Consider the following 16769-nt stretch of genomic DNA (forward strand, 5'->3'; position numbering starts at 1 on the left):
TTGCTTATTCAACTCCGTTAGCTGATTCTCCGCGTTACTTATTTGTGTGTATCTTATTTTGGCGTTCGTGTGACGGTTGGACGTAGAAATAGTCTTGTATTCTTCGATGAAGCAATTTCTAAAGGCAGAATGTAGTGTATCGTGACGTATTATACGACTTTCACTCTCTATCGGTTGACAGATTTTAAACAGACTGAGGGGTTTTAAGGGCTTCTCGTCGAGTAAACATTGTCCTTGAGGATTCATGTCATCCTTCTCTTGTAGTTGTTCTTACGTTTGTTTTCGCTTTTTCAGATTTTGTATATCAGTAGGAGTCGCTCGAATTTACTAAGAAACACTCTACTTTCTAATATTGTTATTAAACAATGTTGAATCCTCTCTCCCTCACACTCTACCATGTAGCTTACAACATTCCTTAATTTGTGCCATGGATCCTCCACATGCTTATGCTTTTTCCAGAGCTGATAGTCAGAAGCATCTATGCTCTTTACGATTGCTCAATTATTTTGGAAATGGCTGTATTCCTATATTTTTCAGTACTTCTCAGGCATCTAGCCACTCCAAGTAGTTGCTGGCCTTAGCCTTACCCAAATTGTCCCAGGAGGACTTGACGAGAAAACATGGACTCTACAGTGCACTTGTTCATCTTCACTACTGTCAAACCCATTTATTCTATTGAAGAAGTGCCCATAGCTCTTCAAGGTATGCATTTTAGTGCCTACGTTTATTAGACTTTATCCGGCTGGAATGGCGAGAATGCACAAAGATATCCATAAATAATAACGAATTCGCCGCGATACCATGCATTCATACATTACGACGTTGTCCTTTTGCATCTGCATTCACAGAGTGATGTTAAGATAGAGAGCTGATGTTGACATGTGGCTTACCTGTCATGAGGAGAATGATGGCAGAACCAACGGCAGCGGCCAGCACGGGAGCTGCGACAGCGGACCAGCGGCGGCCGAAGCGGTGTGCACAGTGGCGGACGGCCAGGTAGCCGGGCAGCTGGGCCGCCCCCTGCGCGGCCACCGAGGCGAACGGGTTGGCGCTGACACCGCCCAAGCTCAGCACCAGCGAGAACATCGTCAGCACGTGCACAGACCTGCGCGGTTGCGTCCGTCCGTCAGGTTCTCGAATTACACTCAGTGGTGTTAATACTAAATCCTCCATTACGGTTTTTTTTTTTAATTTGTTAGTGAGTTTCGGCCTCACCCGTACAGCCAGCTTTAGACCATAAAACAACTGAACTTAAGTGAACGATCTAAGTAAGTTCACATATAATAACCAACACTACACATCCACACCCTCTTCCAACGAATAATAGTCTTCCCTTATCCGACCATGAAATCCGCCCCAGTATACATCCATCTCTCTCACTTCCACATCTCCCGCAACTCTTCCCAAACCCTCCTCCAAACATCCACACACACAAACCCCGTTCTATGCACTACTTTTGAATGCGACGTTCCCTTGATATCCTTATCCCTAGAAGTTTACATCCACTCATCTATTCACTCATCTTCATGTCTACTTTAATCAGTCAGCACATTGGCCGTTTTCCTTAATGCTGCTGTCTATCCATCTTCTGTGTCTATATTTAATCAATCACCAAATTAAACATTACATTTTTAACTTACGCAACTGACGAGCTGTCTTGTTACTGTACAAAAGTTCTTTTTTTAAAAAACGCCAAGACCAGTATAAACTTTTACTCTCATTAGGCTAAAGAGTGGCAAATTGTATCCGCTGGCAGCCCACCCCATCTACATGGGTCGGAGGAGGGGGATGAAATAACACTAAAGAAAAATAAATATCTATTATAATGTAAAGATAAAAGGCCACGCACATTGACCTGTATCTACATGCTTCCAGCTGCCACCATCCGGCGCAGCTAAACGGAGTCCCTAAACGGTCCCTAGACCTCGGCACTACTTTAACTAACGTAAACTAACTTATGCTAAGAACAACACACACACACACACACACACACACACACACACACACACGCCCGAGGGAGGACTCGAACCTCCAGCGGGAGGCGCTGCCCAATTCGTGACATGACGCCTCAAACCAAGCGGCCACTCCTCGCGGCAGTGCTTAACACATTGGTACACAAAGCACATAAGATCTCGGACGAAAAGAACCTATCAACGGAACTCAAGTATCTGGAGACTGAGTTCCGCAAGAATGGATATGGTAACCGTCAAATCCAAAGGATCTTTCGATAACAGAAGCGCAGTAGGGACCTAGATGAAAAACAAAGCGAAGAAGGGAAATAAGGCCTGGCGTTTCTACCGTCTGCACGCAACGGGCCGTCCAAAATAGGGAGACAATTGAGGCAACACAAGATCGACACAGTCTGCTGACCGCCGGCTTAGACGCGCGCCATGCTAGGAACGGTGAAAGACGATGTCAGCCTCAAGAAAGCGGACGTATACAGAATTCCGTACGGCTGTGGCAAATCCTATATCGGGCAAACAGTTCCTACAGTGAAAGATCGATGCAAAGAACACCAACGCTATACCCGCATGGGCCAACCAAGCCAATCTGCCCTAGCAGAACATTGCATAAACACTGGACACATGGCGAATTATGATGAGACAAAAGTACTGGCCTCCACAAATAACTACTGGGAGTTCATCTTCAAAGAGGCCATAGAAATTCGCGTAACAAACAACCTCGTCAACAGGGACACTGGTTACCAACTCAGTAAAGCCTGGGAACCAATTCTAATCTCTATCTAGGAGCAACAGTGCAAGCGGTCACGAGATCATTCCGTCATGGCCGCCGAAGAGATCCTGTGCACCACCACCACCACCACCACCACCACCACCACCACCACCACCACCACCACCTACCGCAGACTCCGCTTCCCTCACCTCCGGACACGGAATCGTACCTCGACCAGCGAGCGATAAATACTAGCGGCAGAGAGCGTCAGACCATTGCTTCAGCACCACCTGACTATGGCAGAACGGTTATCCACTGAAATATCGTGGGCACTCCACGATTGTATCCACCTGAAAACCCGAGAATCATTCGAACAACAAAAACATAAAATTCTCTCTTCCTATATTCTTATTTAAACCTCTGTCATAAAACCGTACTGGAGCTTATACACTTGTGTCAGCGTCGCTAAAAGGATTTGTCGGCGAGCCATTTCGAGAGGTCATCGCTATTGCGGTTACACGAAGGACATTGTAAACTTTGACACGCAGAGACGTAGAGATGTTATGAATGTGACCAAACTAAGAGTCCTGCGAGAAAGATGCCTAATGCCTGACAGCCAATGGAGTTGCTGCGGACAGTCGAGATTTCTCTGAACACAGCCAGCTATGTGAGGGACATAAAATGTATTCGCAGTTGCGAATATGGACAACTGTGAGCTGTGTAATGGAATGACGACGACAAAAATTTGTGCAGGACAGGATTTCCCGCTTATCGCGAGCGGGTGTCTAACTATAAGGCTATTCCCGCACGCTTCACGACCAGATCCAAACTTCCGTCTATAACCAGCGCTCTTGTATCCATTGAGTGTATTTCCGTACAGGGGAGACGTTGTAATTGAAAGTCGCTTGGCCAATGTCGACGGATAAATACCATACTTCTGAACACAGGAACTGCAATATCGTATCGTAGCTACTTGAGGAGACCGCCATTAAGGATATTTTAATAGGCTTCCTTTGCCAGACAAAAATCGAAACTGAACGGAATACAAACTTTTTAACTCAAGAGCTGTATTCCTTTTTGCCACTACACAGATACCCCTGTGAGGTGGCTGCACCTACTGTATGGCTACCTGTACGGTAGAGGCGTGAAAGCCAGCCCACCTCAGAAGGTCCATGGCATAGCGTTATTAATGAAAGATTAAATAGGTTTGATGCAGTAAAACGTCTAATAATGAATAAAATGAGGGTGCGCTACCACAGACAGCATAGTGAATGTATTATCGTAGCCAACATCGATACAAAACCAACACTCATAGTAAAATTTTGCGCCTTTGTTAGCGCTGCAGATGAAGTCATTGAAAAAATATATAATGAGGTAAAAGATGTTATTCAGATCGTCAAGTATGACGAAAATTTAATTGTGATGGGAAACAGGAAAAGGTATAGGAAGAAAAATTGTTCAACATGGCGTGGGGGAAAGAAATTAAACGGAAAGATGCATGGCAGAATTTTGCACAGAGCGTAACACAATAATTGCTAAACACATAGGTTAAGGATCATAAGAAAAACGTTGTTTTGGAACAGATCCGGATACAAAGTAAGGTATCATAGTTTAGACAATGGTAATGTAACGGTGATGCAAAGGTTTCTAAACCAAATTTTGAACTGCAAAATTTCTCCAGGTCAGATGTGGATTCTGATCATTATTGTTTACGAACTACAGACTAAAACTGAACAAATAGTAAAACGTAAAAAAATTAAGGAGCTGGGCCCAGAATAAACAGAAAAACCAGAGTTTTTTGAGAGTTTCAAACAGAGCATTGGGCAAAGATTGATAGAACCAGAGACAAGGAACACACTAGAAGACGAATCGGTAACCTCGAGCGGTGAAACAGTGAAGGCAGCAAAGGACGCAATAGGCATAAAGACGAGGTCCAGAAGATATAACTGGATAATATACTACGTTCAGACGTTAAAAAATTACATTCACAGAAAGTGCAAGGTGATGAAGCAGAAATTCTTAGAGTGAGGAAGCAAAGCTCTAGAGGAAGCGGGAAAGGTAAATGGACCTAACAGAAACGTGAAGAAGCCATCGAAGAAAAAAAGTAGCTGTGTGCATATTAAGAGCTCAGATGTCAAGACAGTACTCGGGAAGGATAACGACTGTAATTTTACCTTGCTTTCCGCCGTTAGCAGTTCCAGCCTATCGAGGCCATGTTGGGCAATTTTACAAACCGAGTGAAGAGCCTGCAACCCCTCTTCAGGAATTATGAGTTAGTCTGTCCCCTCAACAGATACCCTGTGATATGGTTGCAACTATGGTACTGCTCTCTGTGCCTTTGAAGCAAGCAAGCAAGCCTTCGCGCTCAAGTCCGTGGTTCGAGGCGGTGAGCGAAAGGGGGAGATCCTAACCTCACAACTTCAACCTGGTAGAACTTTTCTTCTCCTTTCTAAATGCCACAGAAGCTCGCTTTCATGCTCTGCTGGACTTCCGTTCCTGGAAGAAAGGAATGGTGTCCATCGCAGTGTAACGAAAGGCTCCAGTCTGTCATAAAATGTTAATCTGCGAAGAGCTTCCAGTGGTCTAATCGTGTCACGAACGGGTATCGTCCAACGGACAATGAAGCTACGAAAGTGTATTCATGAAAGAAGCACCGTCCGATTCTCATATGGCTGAATTTAATGCTGACTGTTGTCTCTTTATCTTCCATTAACTGTGCTTTTTCCTTTCGAATTTCTAAGAATATCAGGAATCCTTGTACCTGGAATACCAATTTGAAGTTTGTCGGAACAGTGTGAATATATGCAAGCATGAGTTGTATTGCTTTTGTGTGGTGTTTGCGTAATCAATAAAGTGCTAAGTGTTGGCCAAAGCTAGATGAAATTTTAAATTTGCATTGTAATAAATTACTTCTTTTTAGGAGGTTTAACTGCAGCGCGTATAGGAGTACAAGAGCAGTTATATTAGACATTGATGGATTCTTCCCCTACATTTTCTATTGTAAAAAAATGGGCTACTCAAATGTGATCCTGCATGCACTGTAGTTTATGCACGTCCAGGGCACTCACAGAACATCTACAGTGGACAAGAACGTGGCAAAAATTAATAGTGCAGTAATTAGTTGACGTTGCAAAGATCTTGATAGGACCTGTCCACCACATTTCACAGATCGTTCAGGTTATGACAAATTTTTCAGTTCAATGGGTGCCAAGAAACCTGTCGAATTAAAACATTCTCTCTGTATTTCCGTTTTGCTAGTCTTACCCCGTAACCTCAAAAGGTCAGCATGTCAGTTTTCGGATTGGGCAACACTAGACCTGGCGAGTGATTGGATTCCCTTCCAGTCTCCACGACTTCCCGCTGAGACGAAATTTGTGTATGCAACCCATCTGCCTGCGTCTAGTGTTGTTTCACGTGCAAGTATGACAGCGTTTTCTAAATGTCTGCGGATCGTTTGACTAAGGAGGGACGTAGGAACCAGCCTGGTATTCACCTACTCAGAAGTGATTAACAGCCTAAAAATCTCACGCAGGTTGATCAACACACCGGTCCTTTTAGTAACCCCTCAGATGGATTCGATCCAGGGCACCTCCGTGAAACCCGGAGGTCACGTGCTAACGCACTCATCTATCTGAAAGGATCAATTAAAAACATTCACGTTAAAAGTGCTAAAAAGCATTTAGACTTGTTTGATGGCAAATAAGATACATTATACTCATCTGAAATTTGTGTGAATATATGATGCATTAACTAATTATATAATGGGTGGTAAAATGAAAACCAAACAGTGGTCGCAGAGTGTTCATGGTATGGTTCCATTCAAAAGTATTGTTGAGTGGTACTTAAGATAGGTAAATAAATTAGTGAAATCAGTGTGAAGTGAAGTAGAAATCAGAAAATAAATGAAAACTTAGTTTAGTTTAGAAGAATTACACACTGGCAAACAGCGGGCAAAGCAGAAGAGGCAATGACCGTGAAGTCAGCACGTTCAGGAGAAGCCATTGCCCTCCCCACATAAGCGGAGGCTGTCGATTCAGCCGTCAGGGCATCACCCGGCCGGCTCACGTGTTTCTCAGTTGTCACATGTGATCGAAGGCCCTCGCCTACATTCCAAGAGCCAATGACCGACGTTAAGAAGATTCTTCGAGAAGCTTTTCAACGAGACAGAAGAGGCAATGACCGGCTCACGTGTTCCTCAATTGTCACATGTGATCAAAGGCCCTCGCCTACATTCCAAGAGCCATTACCGACGTTAAGAAGATTCTTCGAGAAGCTTTTCAATGTGACAGAAGAGGCAATGACCGTGAAGTCGTTCACCTCCAGTGAACTGAAGTAAATAAATACGCGAGACGCAGTGGGCCCGAGAGTAGTTTTCATTTCAGTTTCGGTGCTGAAGACCGTCATGCAGGAAGAGACTACATCGTACACAGAAGCACCAAGTCCGCCGCTGTAATGGAATAGCAAGCAGCAGTCTCGCCGCCAGAAGACAGAAGTTAGAAGGTATTTGAAGACTGATTTTTACGTACCCATGTGACTCGTGAGGACGGGAAGGAGATGGTCTCACATCAGCAGTCATCTGTGAGCTGGTGATGAAGATCTGACACCCGAAGACTGGCAAGCTGGAGTCCGTTGTTCGAGTCCGGGACACTGGCCTTCCCCCGCCGCGCCGCACCGCTGGCCGACGCACGCGGCCACATAGAGAGAGAAGCACTGGGACGCCACATCCAAGGTGTCACCATCTGATTCACGACTTCGTTCTCAATAATTAAACGGGCCACAGCACGATGCGCGTCTCCAGTCAACTGGGCGAAACGGCGACACGAGATACACACCGCCCGGCGTAATCAGACGCCGCCGCTCACGCAAGCTGAAGGCTTCACAAACGACACAACTGCTGCTCTCCCAGCCAGAACAATCGCGTAAGGAAACCATTGTACAAAACTTTCAATAAAAGTTATCTTATGTAAAAATGTTGTTTCATTCTACCTCATACTCGAGCCAAGGAAGAACACACCCTGCCCACATGTTGTTAAGAGAGAAAAAGTAATTTATTTAGTGTTTTTCACCCTGACATAATGCTTTAGAATCAAATGCCCTTTTAATGCTCATCCTGACAATTGACTAGCATCAAAAGAGAAAACCCAGTTACAGTATACAACACACTCATTAAGACATTTATCCTAGTGGGAGACGAGATGATCAGTTCCTGCTTTGTAGAACACGGTCGGCCCCTGATGGATTCATACTTGCACCCAGTCTTGCACTTCCTCTTCCGACAGAAACGGACGTCCATGCACGTCGTCCTTCAGGTAAACAAAGATATGAAAATCAACAGTGAAAGATCCGGGCTATACGGAGGATGTTGCAGTGTTTCACAACCAAATCGCTGAAGCGTAGCCTCCATCCGATTGGCAGCGTGGGGGCAGGCGTTATCGTGCAGCAAGGTGATTCCATCCGACACGTACCAGCAGCCTGAGGGTAAACAGCAAAGCTAACAGTGGAAACGTCCCATCTCCCTTCCACCAAAGAAATGCAGAACTGTTCACACAAGTCCCGGTAAGGTCAAGATGAGCTACTTTGACTACAGGAACCCTCTTCTCATCGAGTTCCTCGAGCATGAAACTATGGTCAGTTCGCAGCGCTATGAAGTCAGTTGGCAGACCCTACGACCAGCTATAAAGTCAAACGCCCAGGAATGCTGTCTGACGGAATCATCGAAATGTACGATAATGGCCGCCCTCACACTGCCAATTGGACAAAGGCTATGCTTCAGCGATTTGGTTAGGAAATTCTGTAACATCACTTGTCCATCCCGGTTGTTTCACCATGTGATTTTCACATCTTTGGCGACATGAAAAGAGAAATGCTTGGAAATGTCTTAATGTGTGTGGTGATTACTTTTGAATGGAACCATTCCATGGTCCCATTGTGGCGAGTTTTCGGTTTTTATCTGACTGCCCCTCGCACACTATAAACAACGGAACTGGCCTAACCCTGAGTGAAACGGATGGAAGTGCAGCAAAGAAAACAAAATCAGCTCTATCGACAGTAAAAATTCATGGCTATCATTTTATGTAATTCGCTTGATGTGGTGTTCGCAGAAGCACGTTTAAAGCTGCCACATTGGTAATACAATGGACTCGCATTAGGGAGGTACGAATAGATGGTTCAAATCCTCATCTGGCCTTCTAAATTTAGATTTCGTGTGGTTTCCCTGAATTGCTTCTGTTAAGTGCCACAGCGTGTCCTTCAGAAAGGACACTGCGGAGTACCTTTCACAATCTGCGGCACACTGTCTCTGTTAGCTTCTTTAGCCTTGCTAACATCAGTGGGCGACTCTGCCTGTGCATGCTGCCTCCCTGGCGGGCTTGCTTAGATCAGCACACCGGGCTTCTGTGGCCCACATCACCACCTTGGGTCCAACGGCCTCCACTAAAGTAGCGATCTCACGCTCCATTACAGCAATCACCACTCTAAACGCACGTCCACATGAAGGAAGCGGTGGTCGATCCTGACATGTGAACAACTGATTCCTTCCTCACTCCTGGGGGTCACCTTGCAACCCTAACTTTCTCATGGCGGAAGTGTTGGCTGCAACGTCAGCGCCTGCCATTCGCCGAAAAGTGTCCCACTTGTGACGTCAGCACCCGCTCCGGCGCTCAATTTTTTCGGTCCGAGTGTGGTGAGTACGCCTTACATTTTTGGTCTTTTTGTATCTTTATTGTGCACAACAACCATGGTAGGAAGATGTGCACCAGAAGGTGCAATTTACGAAATCTGAAGGACAGTAGACTTGTCGCAATTTAGGGAAAACTATAGAAACAACTAAATATGACCAGTGAGGCGATAACAGCATATTTCATCGGGTCGTGAGTTGCACTGTATACAATCAATAACTGTTACATGTAGTACTTGCCAGCATTATGGACACAAAGCACATTAATGTATGAAATGGAGGTGGTTGGTTATTCGCCATAAATTTTGATATCTTTCTTCTTCTTGTTACACCTTAATGCGTGTAGTGGTTCTCTTTGAATTTTTGGTAAATTTTAAGTGTACAGCATTTTTAGTAGCTGTCAAATGCCTGGATTACAAACACGAGAAATGACTTGTCAGGAAGCGATTGAGTCTTTGATGGAACATATAAGACAGTAATGCAGATTTGCAAAGGCAGATGGATTCCTTGATAGTAGACAGCACATGTAGACATGGGGAACTAGCTGGGACGTAGTAAATTAAGCTTCATTCAGTATACCCACCCGTTTGAATTCGACTGTAGCTAGTCTGGTGACTAGCTCCAGAAGCTATAGGCATCCGAGGAGACAGAACTATGTATGCTGACTACTTGGCGACTTTGCGTCGATAGGTCACTTACTGGGTGATTTTCGTCTTGAGGGCATCAGCCTCCCTAGTGGGACATTTGTTCGAGTCCAGGCTGGTCGATGCCTCGTTATCCTGTCACTGCTTTCCAGTCTGGGCGGATCACCGTGTTGTTGATCACTTCCCAATGTGAGTATATACCTTCGATGATGAGGCAAATGTGAGATTAAATTTAATCATGCGAAAGAGGCAGAGAGAGAGAGAGAGAGAGAGAGAGAGAGAGAGAGAGAGAGAGAGAGAGAGAGGGGGGGGGAGGGGGGGGGGAAATCACATGGGTAAGATTACAGTATTTGACAAATTAAGTACAGAAGTGTGTGCATGAGGGGAGAGATGTTGGTTGTGGGCGTCAGTTGTTGGTTGTAGGTGTGCACACATGTGCGCAATTAAGGGGAAAATAGCAATTTTAATTCTACACTGATTGAAAACAGAGGTTTGTGTATGCACGCAGTTTTACATCAGTATTAATACGATAATATAACTTGATACCATTTTTATGTATCCTTTAACATTACATCAGACCTACTATGAGGAAGCAAGCCAGTGCTAAGGAGGCGAATAAAATATTGATTTTTTTCCAGTCGCTCAGCCAAGTTCAGCCCAACAGAGAACATCACGCATGATGTAAGCCACTAACAAAGGTGTTTCGCCAAATTATTACATGAAATTAGATGATTAAATATTGTTTCAAAAGTTTGTCAGGTTATGTGAGACTATGAAAACAATGATTACGTGAATCTCCACATGGCTAACTAATTAGTTCCCAGAATGAGATTTTCACTCTGCAGCGGAGTGTACGCTGATATGAAACTTCCTGGCAGATTAAAACGGTGTGCCGGACCGAGACTCGAACTTGCCTTTAGAGTCCACCTTGCCTTTCGCGGACAAGTGCTCTCCCGAGTTCGAGTCTCGGTCCGGCACACCGTTTTAATCTGCCAGGAAGTTTCAACTAATTAGTTACTTCGAAATCCCACTTTCTGTATAATTCTTAAAGTGACGTAAAATTGAAGCTAGTAAATTCCTTTTCGGGAATTAGATACAGTTTATCAAACACATGGCAGACGTTTTCAGAAAGCTATCTCTTTTACTTTTTGAATTACTAAGGTAAAACCAATTTTTATACCTAAATTTTGTTCAACAAGTTTGATTAGTTAATCTGTGTCATTAAGCTACAAAGCCAAGACGATAGCATTAAATTCATCATTTCTAATAATAAATTGGTACTAAGTTTCAATATAATATGATAAATTTGAAAAGGTACAAAATTAAAATGGAGACGGTTTACAGTCCACCATCTACTGTCAGTTCCGTTTGGAAAACTCTGGAGTCCAAAATTTATGAGTTATTAACCACAATATAAATAATTTTGCAACCATAAAGGGTGCTGGTTGGGCATTGTTGGCTGAGGTGACAGCAGTTTTGGAACAAGTATTCCCTTCACCGTCTGCACACAGCATATACATTGAGGAGCAAAAGAAACTGGTATATCTGCCTAATATCGTGTAGGGCCCCCACGAGCGCACAGAAGTGCCGCAACACGACGTTTCATGGACTCGACTAATGTCTGAAGTAGTGTTGGAGGGAACTGACACGATGAATCCTGCAGGGCTGTCCATAAATCCTTAAGAGTACGACGGGGTAGAGATCTGTTCTGAACAGCACGTTGCAAGGCATCCCAGGTATGCTCAATAACGTTCATGTCTGGGGAGTTTGGTGGCCAGCAGAAGTGTTTAAACTCAGAAGAGTGTTCCTGAAGCACTCTGTAGCAATGCTGGACGTGCTGGAATTACCCAAGTCCTTCGAAATGCACAATGGACATCAATGGATGCACGTGATGAGAGAGGAAATCGAAATACAATAAAGAAAAAGAAAAATATCTGTGAAGTTATTCGATCGTTCTCAATCATGCGGGAATGTGCTACGTTCCGCCGTGAATCTGTTCGTGTCCGCGTACGTCTCAGATGCCATTAATAATGTTTGACAATACTGTGTTTCATTCGAATGATACATCGCTTGTGACTGGTAACTGTTGTAAAAGTTAAATTACTTCCAATATGTATTTATCTGTAAAACCAGAATTTCGTTCTCCATGTTCTGTTTTGTGTGCCACACGCTGCATTATATAAAACTGCGTGTGAAGTGTCCGAGATTATTCTCCACTTTTCGTAAATGGCAACAGACAGCAGGTATCGTCTCTGTGCTGCTTCGAGTGCTGCGTACGACAAGAAAAAATTATTTGAACAACCATTTTTTTACACGTGCGAACATTGATCACCGGTGTGCATGGGGACAGCTTACGTATTTAGAAAGTTCCAAAATGCCGCGCACAAAAACAGGACTTTCCGGTTCTCATACGTCGTGTTCTGTCGGTGACAGAAAGGTGGGGGTCAAGTGTTTTGAATAACCGTTGGGCTAGGGACCATTTTATCACCGAACAGAAGGAGCTTCTTAGTGTCACTGTCCTAAAGACAAATGTGGCGAATTGGTTGATTATTTTTACGTTTTATGTGACCTACGGTGGACTTGATGGGACGTATGGAGCCACCACTAGGTCATGAGGTGTTCATCAGAAAACCCTACCTTTTTTACTGTATTTTCTACCCTCGGGCATGAATGTGTGTGATGTCCTTAGGTTAGTTAGGTTTAAGTAGTTCTAAGTTCTAGGGGACTGATGACCACAGATGTTAAGTCCCATAGTGCTCAGAGCCTGTATTTTCTACATCACTAGGGGACCAAAATCCAGTCGAGGGTTCAAAGAAGGCTATGCACATCAAATGGCTGAAATTTTTGCGATATATTCGCAAAACCCCGATCTCGAATAACTCTGGAAATTTTCTTGATATCTTTATCCGTTTCCAAGGTACAGAGATCCAAAGTTACCCTACTTGTACAAGTGAAATACGCACATAAAATCCGGTGTAACGCAAAACGTAGTTTTTTAAAGTAACGAGCCGCGCGGAGTGGCCCCGCAGTTTGAGGCACCTTTTCACGGATTGCGCGGACCCTCCCGCCGGAGGTTCGAGTCCTCCCTCGGTCATGGGTGTTTGTGTTGTTCTTAGCATAAGTGAGTTTAAGTAGTGTTTAAGTCTAGGAACCGATGACCTCAGTAGTTTGCTCCAATATGAATTCACACACATTTCAACATTTTTTGATTGTACAGTGTGTCCTTTATGGAATCCCCTTGTTATAGTAATGTAGCACATGCAAAACATTTTTGCACATAAGATCTGGTCTGAGATGTGAAATTAATTTTGCGTTATTTCAGTCTCATATAACTAAACTATCTAAATTTTACTGACCAATACATTTCTTTTAATATGAATTATATGCCCTGCTGCAGCAGGTAAAAGAAGGGGATCCAAGGAAATATGTTCCTATTGAAGTACAAAAGTGACAATATGTTCCTGTTTACTTGAAAGACTGACTGAAAAGTGGGGTACCAGCTGCCTCATTCTACCTTCCTCAGCATCTTTAAAAAATTTTGGCATGTGGACATATTCGAGCTTTTTTATGCTGAGAAAAAAGAAGACAGTGGCAGTAGCAAAGAGATGAGAAAGTAATAAATACTGGAAGATAGGACGCAGTGTGTGTTGTAGAAAGAGCGGAAGAGAGGAAGAAAGAGGGGGAAAGAGAGGGATACAGTGGCAGTGGTACATTGTTGACAGTGACAGAACAGTGCTAGGAATAAAAGTGACGGGGACAGTGTTAGGGGGAGCTCGGAATAAAGAGAAAGTGGCCGAGAGCTAGTGAAGATAAGAGACAGAATACAATATATGGGTATAACAACGAGGAAGAGAGAGAGCAACAGCGTAAGTGATAGCAACAGTAGGAAAGAAGGTGTGGTGTCGATAGCAACGATGCTACGAAATAGTTTCTCAAGTTGGCACTACGAGAGACAGCGCCCTCTAGCCGGTGCTGTCGAGCTCTACGAGCTCCGCGACTGCTTCAGTCCATTTGATCAGGTGCAGCCAGCCAGGACACTTCGCTTCAGCATCGCACCTACGTAAAAAGTTATGTAATCGTTTTATCACCTTGTTTTTGCACCAGTAAACCACGTTCTAGCAGTACCGAATTGCATTACCTTTTCCCGTTCCTACCCACGCGCCGCCTCCCAGGCGGGATATAATAGAAGGAATGAGATAGTAGCAACAAGAGAGAATAAGAAGGAGACAGGAGACAGTAGTTGTGGACAGAACGAAGGGGACTGGGGCTGTGACACTGGAGACAATGATAGACACACACAGCGAGATAATAATGAGTTGGCCTGAATGAATGAGTGAGAAAGGGCAACCGGAGTGGATGAGTGTGAGCGACTTAAAGCGTTGAATCAGTGGGTGGAACTTGACGTCAGTTGCATGTTAGAAAGAGGGCCAATATGTTGGCATGCCAAATGTTTTGGGAAAATTTTTAAAGGTGCTGAGGAATGCAGAATGAGGCAACTGCTACCATACTTTTCAGAGGAATGCAGAATGAGGCAACTGCTACCACACTTTTCAGTCTTTCAATAAAACAGGAGCGTATTAGCTTCTTTCCTACAGGTAATATATTGTTTCAGTAGACGATAGCAGACATTTATCGTCGTGGCTCAAATGGCTCTGAGCACTATGGGACTCAACATCTTAGGTCATAAGTCCCCTAGAACTTAGAACTACTTAAACCTAACTAACCTAAGGACATCACACACACCCATGCCCGAGGCAGGATTCGAACCTGCGACCGTAGCAGTCCCGCGGTTCTATCGTCGTGGTTCCTGATCCTTTTGCACTATGCTTAGAGAGCCCAGAGAGCTGAGAAGTGGTCCTGTGGAATGAAGACTATGGGGAGTACGTTCTCCATCGCTTTCTGGCTGTCTGCACCGTTGTAAAAGACTGTGATATCTAACAATCGCACAAGACGTACCAAATATTCCAACTTATAAATTATAAACTAGGACAAACGACATAAATTTTACCCAAAGCCTCACACAATGTAAAAATCTTTCGGAAATAATGTAACGCGACGCCATTTTAAGCGTCATTTTAATACCTCACTGTGACTAGATAGAGACGAGGCAGAGGGCGGTTGAGTATATAGCACAATTGAGCTAGTTCCGCATCTTGAAACTTTTGATCGGCTGGCGACAGGAATGAGGAGGACGAGAAAGTGAGTGGGTTTTTGATTTCCTACTAACACAATCTTTGATTTTTTTATTGGCACTTTTATTTTTGACACTACACTGTAGTTGACTAGAAAGGTAGATGGGGGAAAGGGCAGAATGTCAGTGCTAAGTATGGTTACATCATAAGATCGATGACCCCGGTAACGTGATGGCACAAATATAAACAAAGTCGTCCAGAATTGCCGTAGATATTGTTATTTCCGCCTGGTTTGGCAGTCTAGAAATGTTCGTATAGATTTGGTAAGAACGAAGTTCATTTAACAAGAAAAAAATGCATGTTCTTCGACGTGAATTTTAATACAATGTAAGAATTAATCGCTTTACAAAGACAGTTACTTCTCGAATAAGGAATTAACAGTATTGAAAAAAAATGTTTTCTGAATTAATGGAGTAAGAAGTAAAATAGTAATATGAGGGAGACCAAAGGCTTGAACAAAAACAGTTACTTCTTGGAAGAACGAATAAACCCTCGGTATTGTCTGAAGACTAAAGGCCTTTAAGAAGAAAATACGCTGCTAGAAATATCACTAATTAGTAAATACACAGTGCACTATCCCAGCAAAAGTTAAAGTCCTGATGGCACGGTAAAAGTTTTGTGCGCAGTACGAGTTGAAGTTTCAACGTTGCACTATGAAGAAACACAGGCAAGTCTGCGTTAGAAGTAAAGACAAGAAATCTTACAAGTCCACTTTCTGATCACCTACATGGAACACGGCGTCGTCGTTGCGGCGGCTCCAGCGTGAGATACTGACTGGCGGAATGCGACTGCATTCAGCGCCTTACACAGAAAGCCCATTCACAGTGGCTTGAGCGCCAGCCTAAATGCAGCTCGGGCACCAGGATACCGTAGGAAATACTTTAAGTGACATGGCCCGTGGAGGAGAATACGACCACGATGCCAGCGACCTCTATTGTCGCCTGGGATACCGTCTTGTGGTCAGGGAGATCATGGTTGAGTTGTTCTGTCTGCAGGAAGGCTGGTTCCTAAAGAGTTATGTAACCGCTTCCCTCAGGTGTAACGTTGGTTTCTGAGTCGGTAGGCGCAAGGTCTACCCATAGGAGGTATACCGCTCTGATTCATGTTCATGACAATCTGAATTAGTTGACGAAAGTCATGGTATAACCCTAAGACTTGGCTCTATGCGAGCTTCTCGACTCCAAATGTCCAAAGCCATGACGTTCCCTTCCCAATATGTGTTCCCAAAGTGGTTGAGGTGAACCTACATTTACTGACTCGGCGATATGAGCCTGGTTTGAAACTCTCATTGACAAGGCTAATTAAGTTAAAGAGATCCGTTTTAATTTTACTAATGATTTATTCAATCCACTACCGGTTTTTGGAGGTTAAACCCCATCTTCAGATACACAAACTTGCACAGAACGGAGTGGAGGTAAGAAAAATAATAATAAATATAAAGTATCTGGAAAACCATAAGAGCAGGCTAATGTAACATGGCGGCTCACTTACTGTATTTGGTCATGCATCATATGTTGTCGGAGCAATGAGTTCAAAGGCTACAAATCACTCCATCTTAGGCAGAACAAGACCTGAGATGGCAGA

At 43.9% G+C, this 16769-nt stretch overlaps 1 protein-coding gene across 1 annotated transcript in view; it reads right to left on the minus strand.

The window, feature by feature from the left end:
• LOC126252451 (solute carrier family 22 member 7-like) overlaps positions 1-16769 on the minus strand; it is a 105863-nt gene that overhangs the window by 32750 nt on the left and 56344 nt on the right. Inside the window, exon 5 of the mRNA XM_049953345.1 lies at positions 949-1105. Coding sequence (XP_049809302.1) covers positions 949-1105 — 157 coding nt within the window. The remainder of the gene's footprint in view (positions 1-948; positions 1106-16769) is intronic.

This window comes from Schistocerca nitens, chromosome 4 (assembly GCF_023898315.1).
Source record: "Schistocerca nitens isolate TAMUIC-IGC-003100 chromosome 4, iqSchNite1.1, whole genome shotgun sequence".
Lineage (NCBI taxonomy): Eukaryota > Metazoa > Arthropoda > Insecta > Orthoptera > Acrididae > Schistocerca > Schistocerca nitens.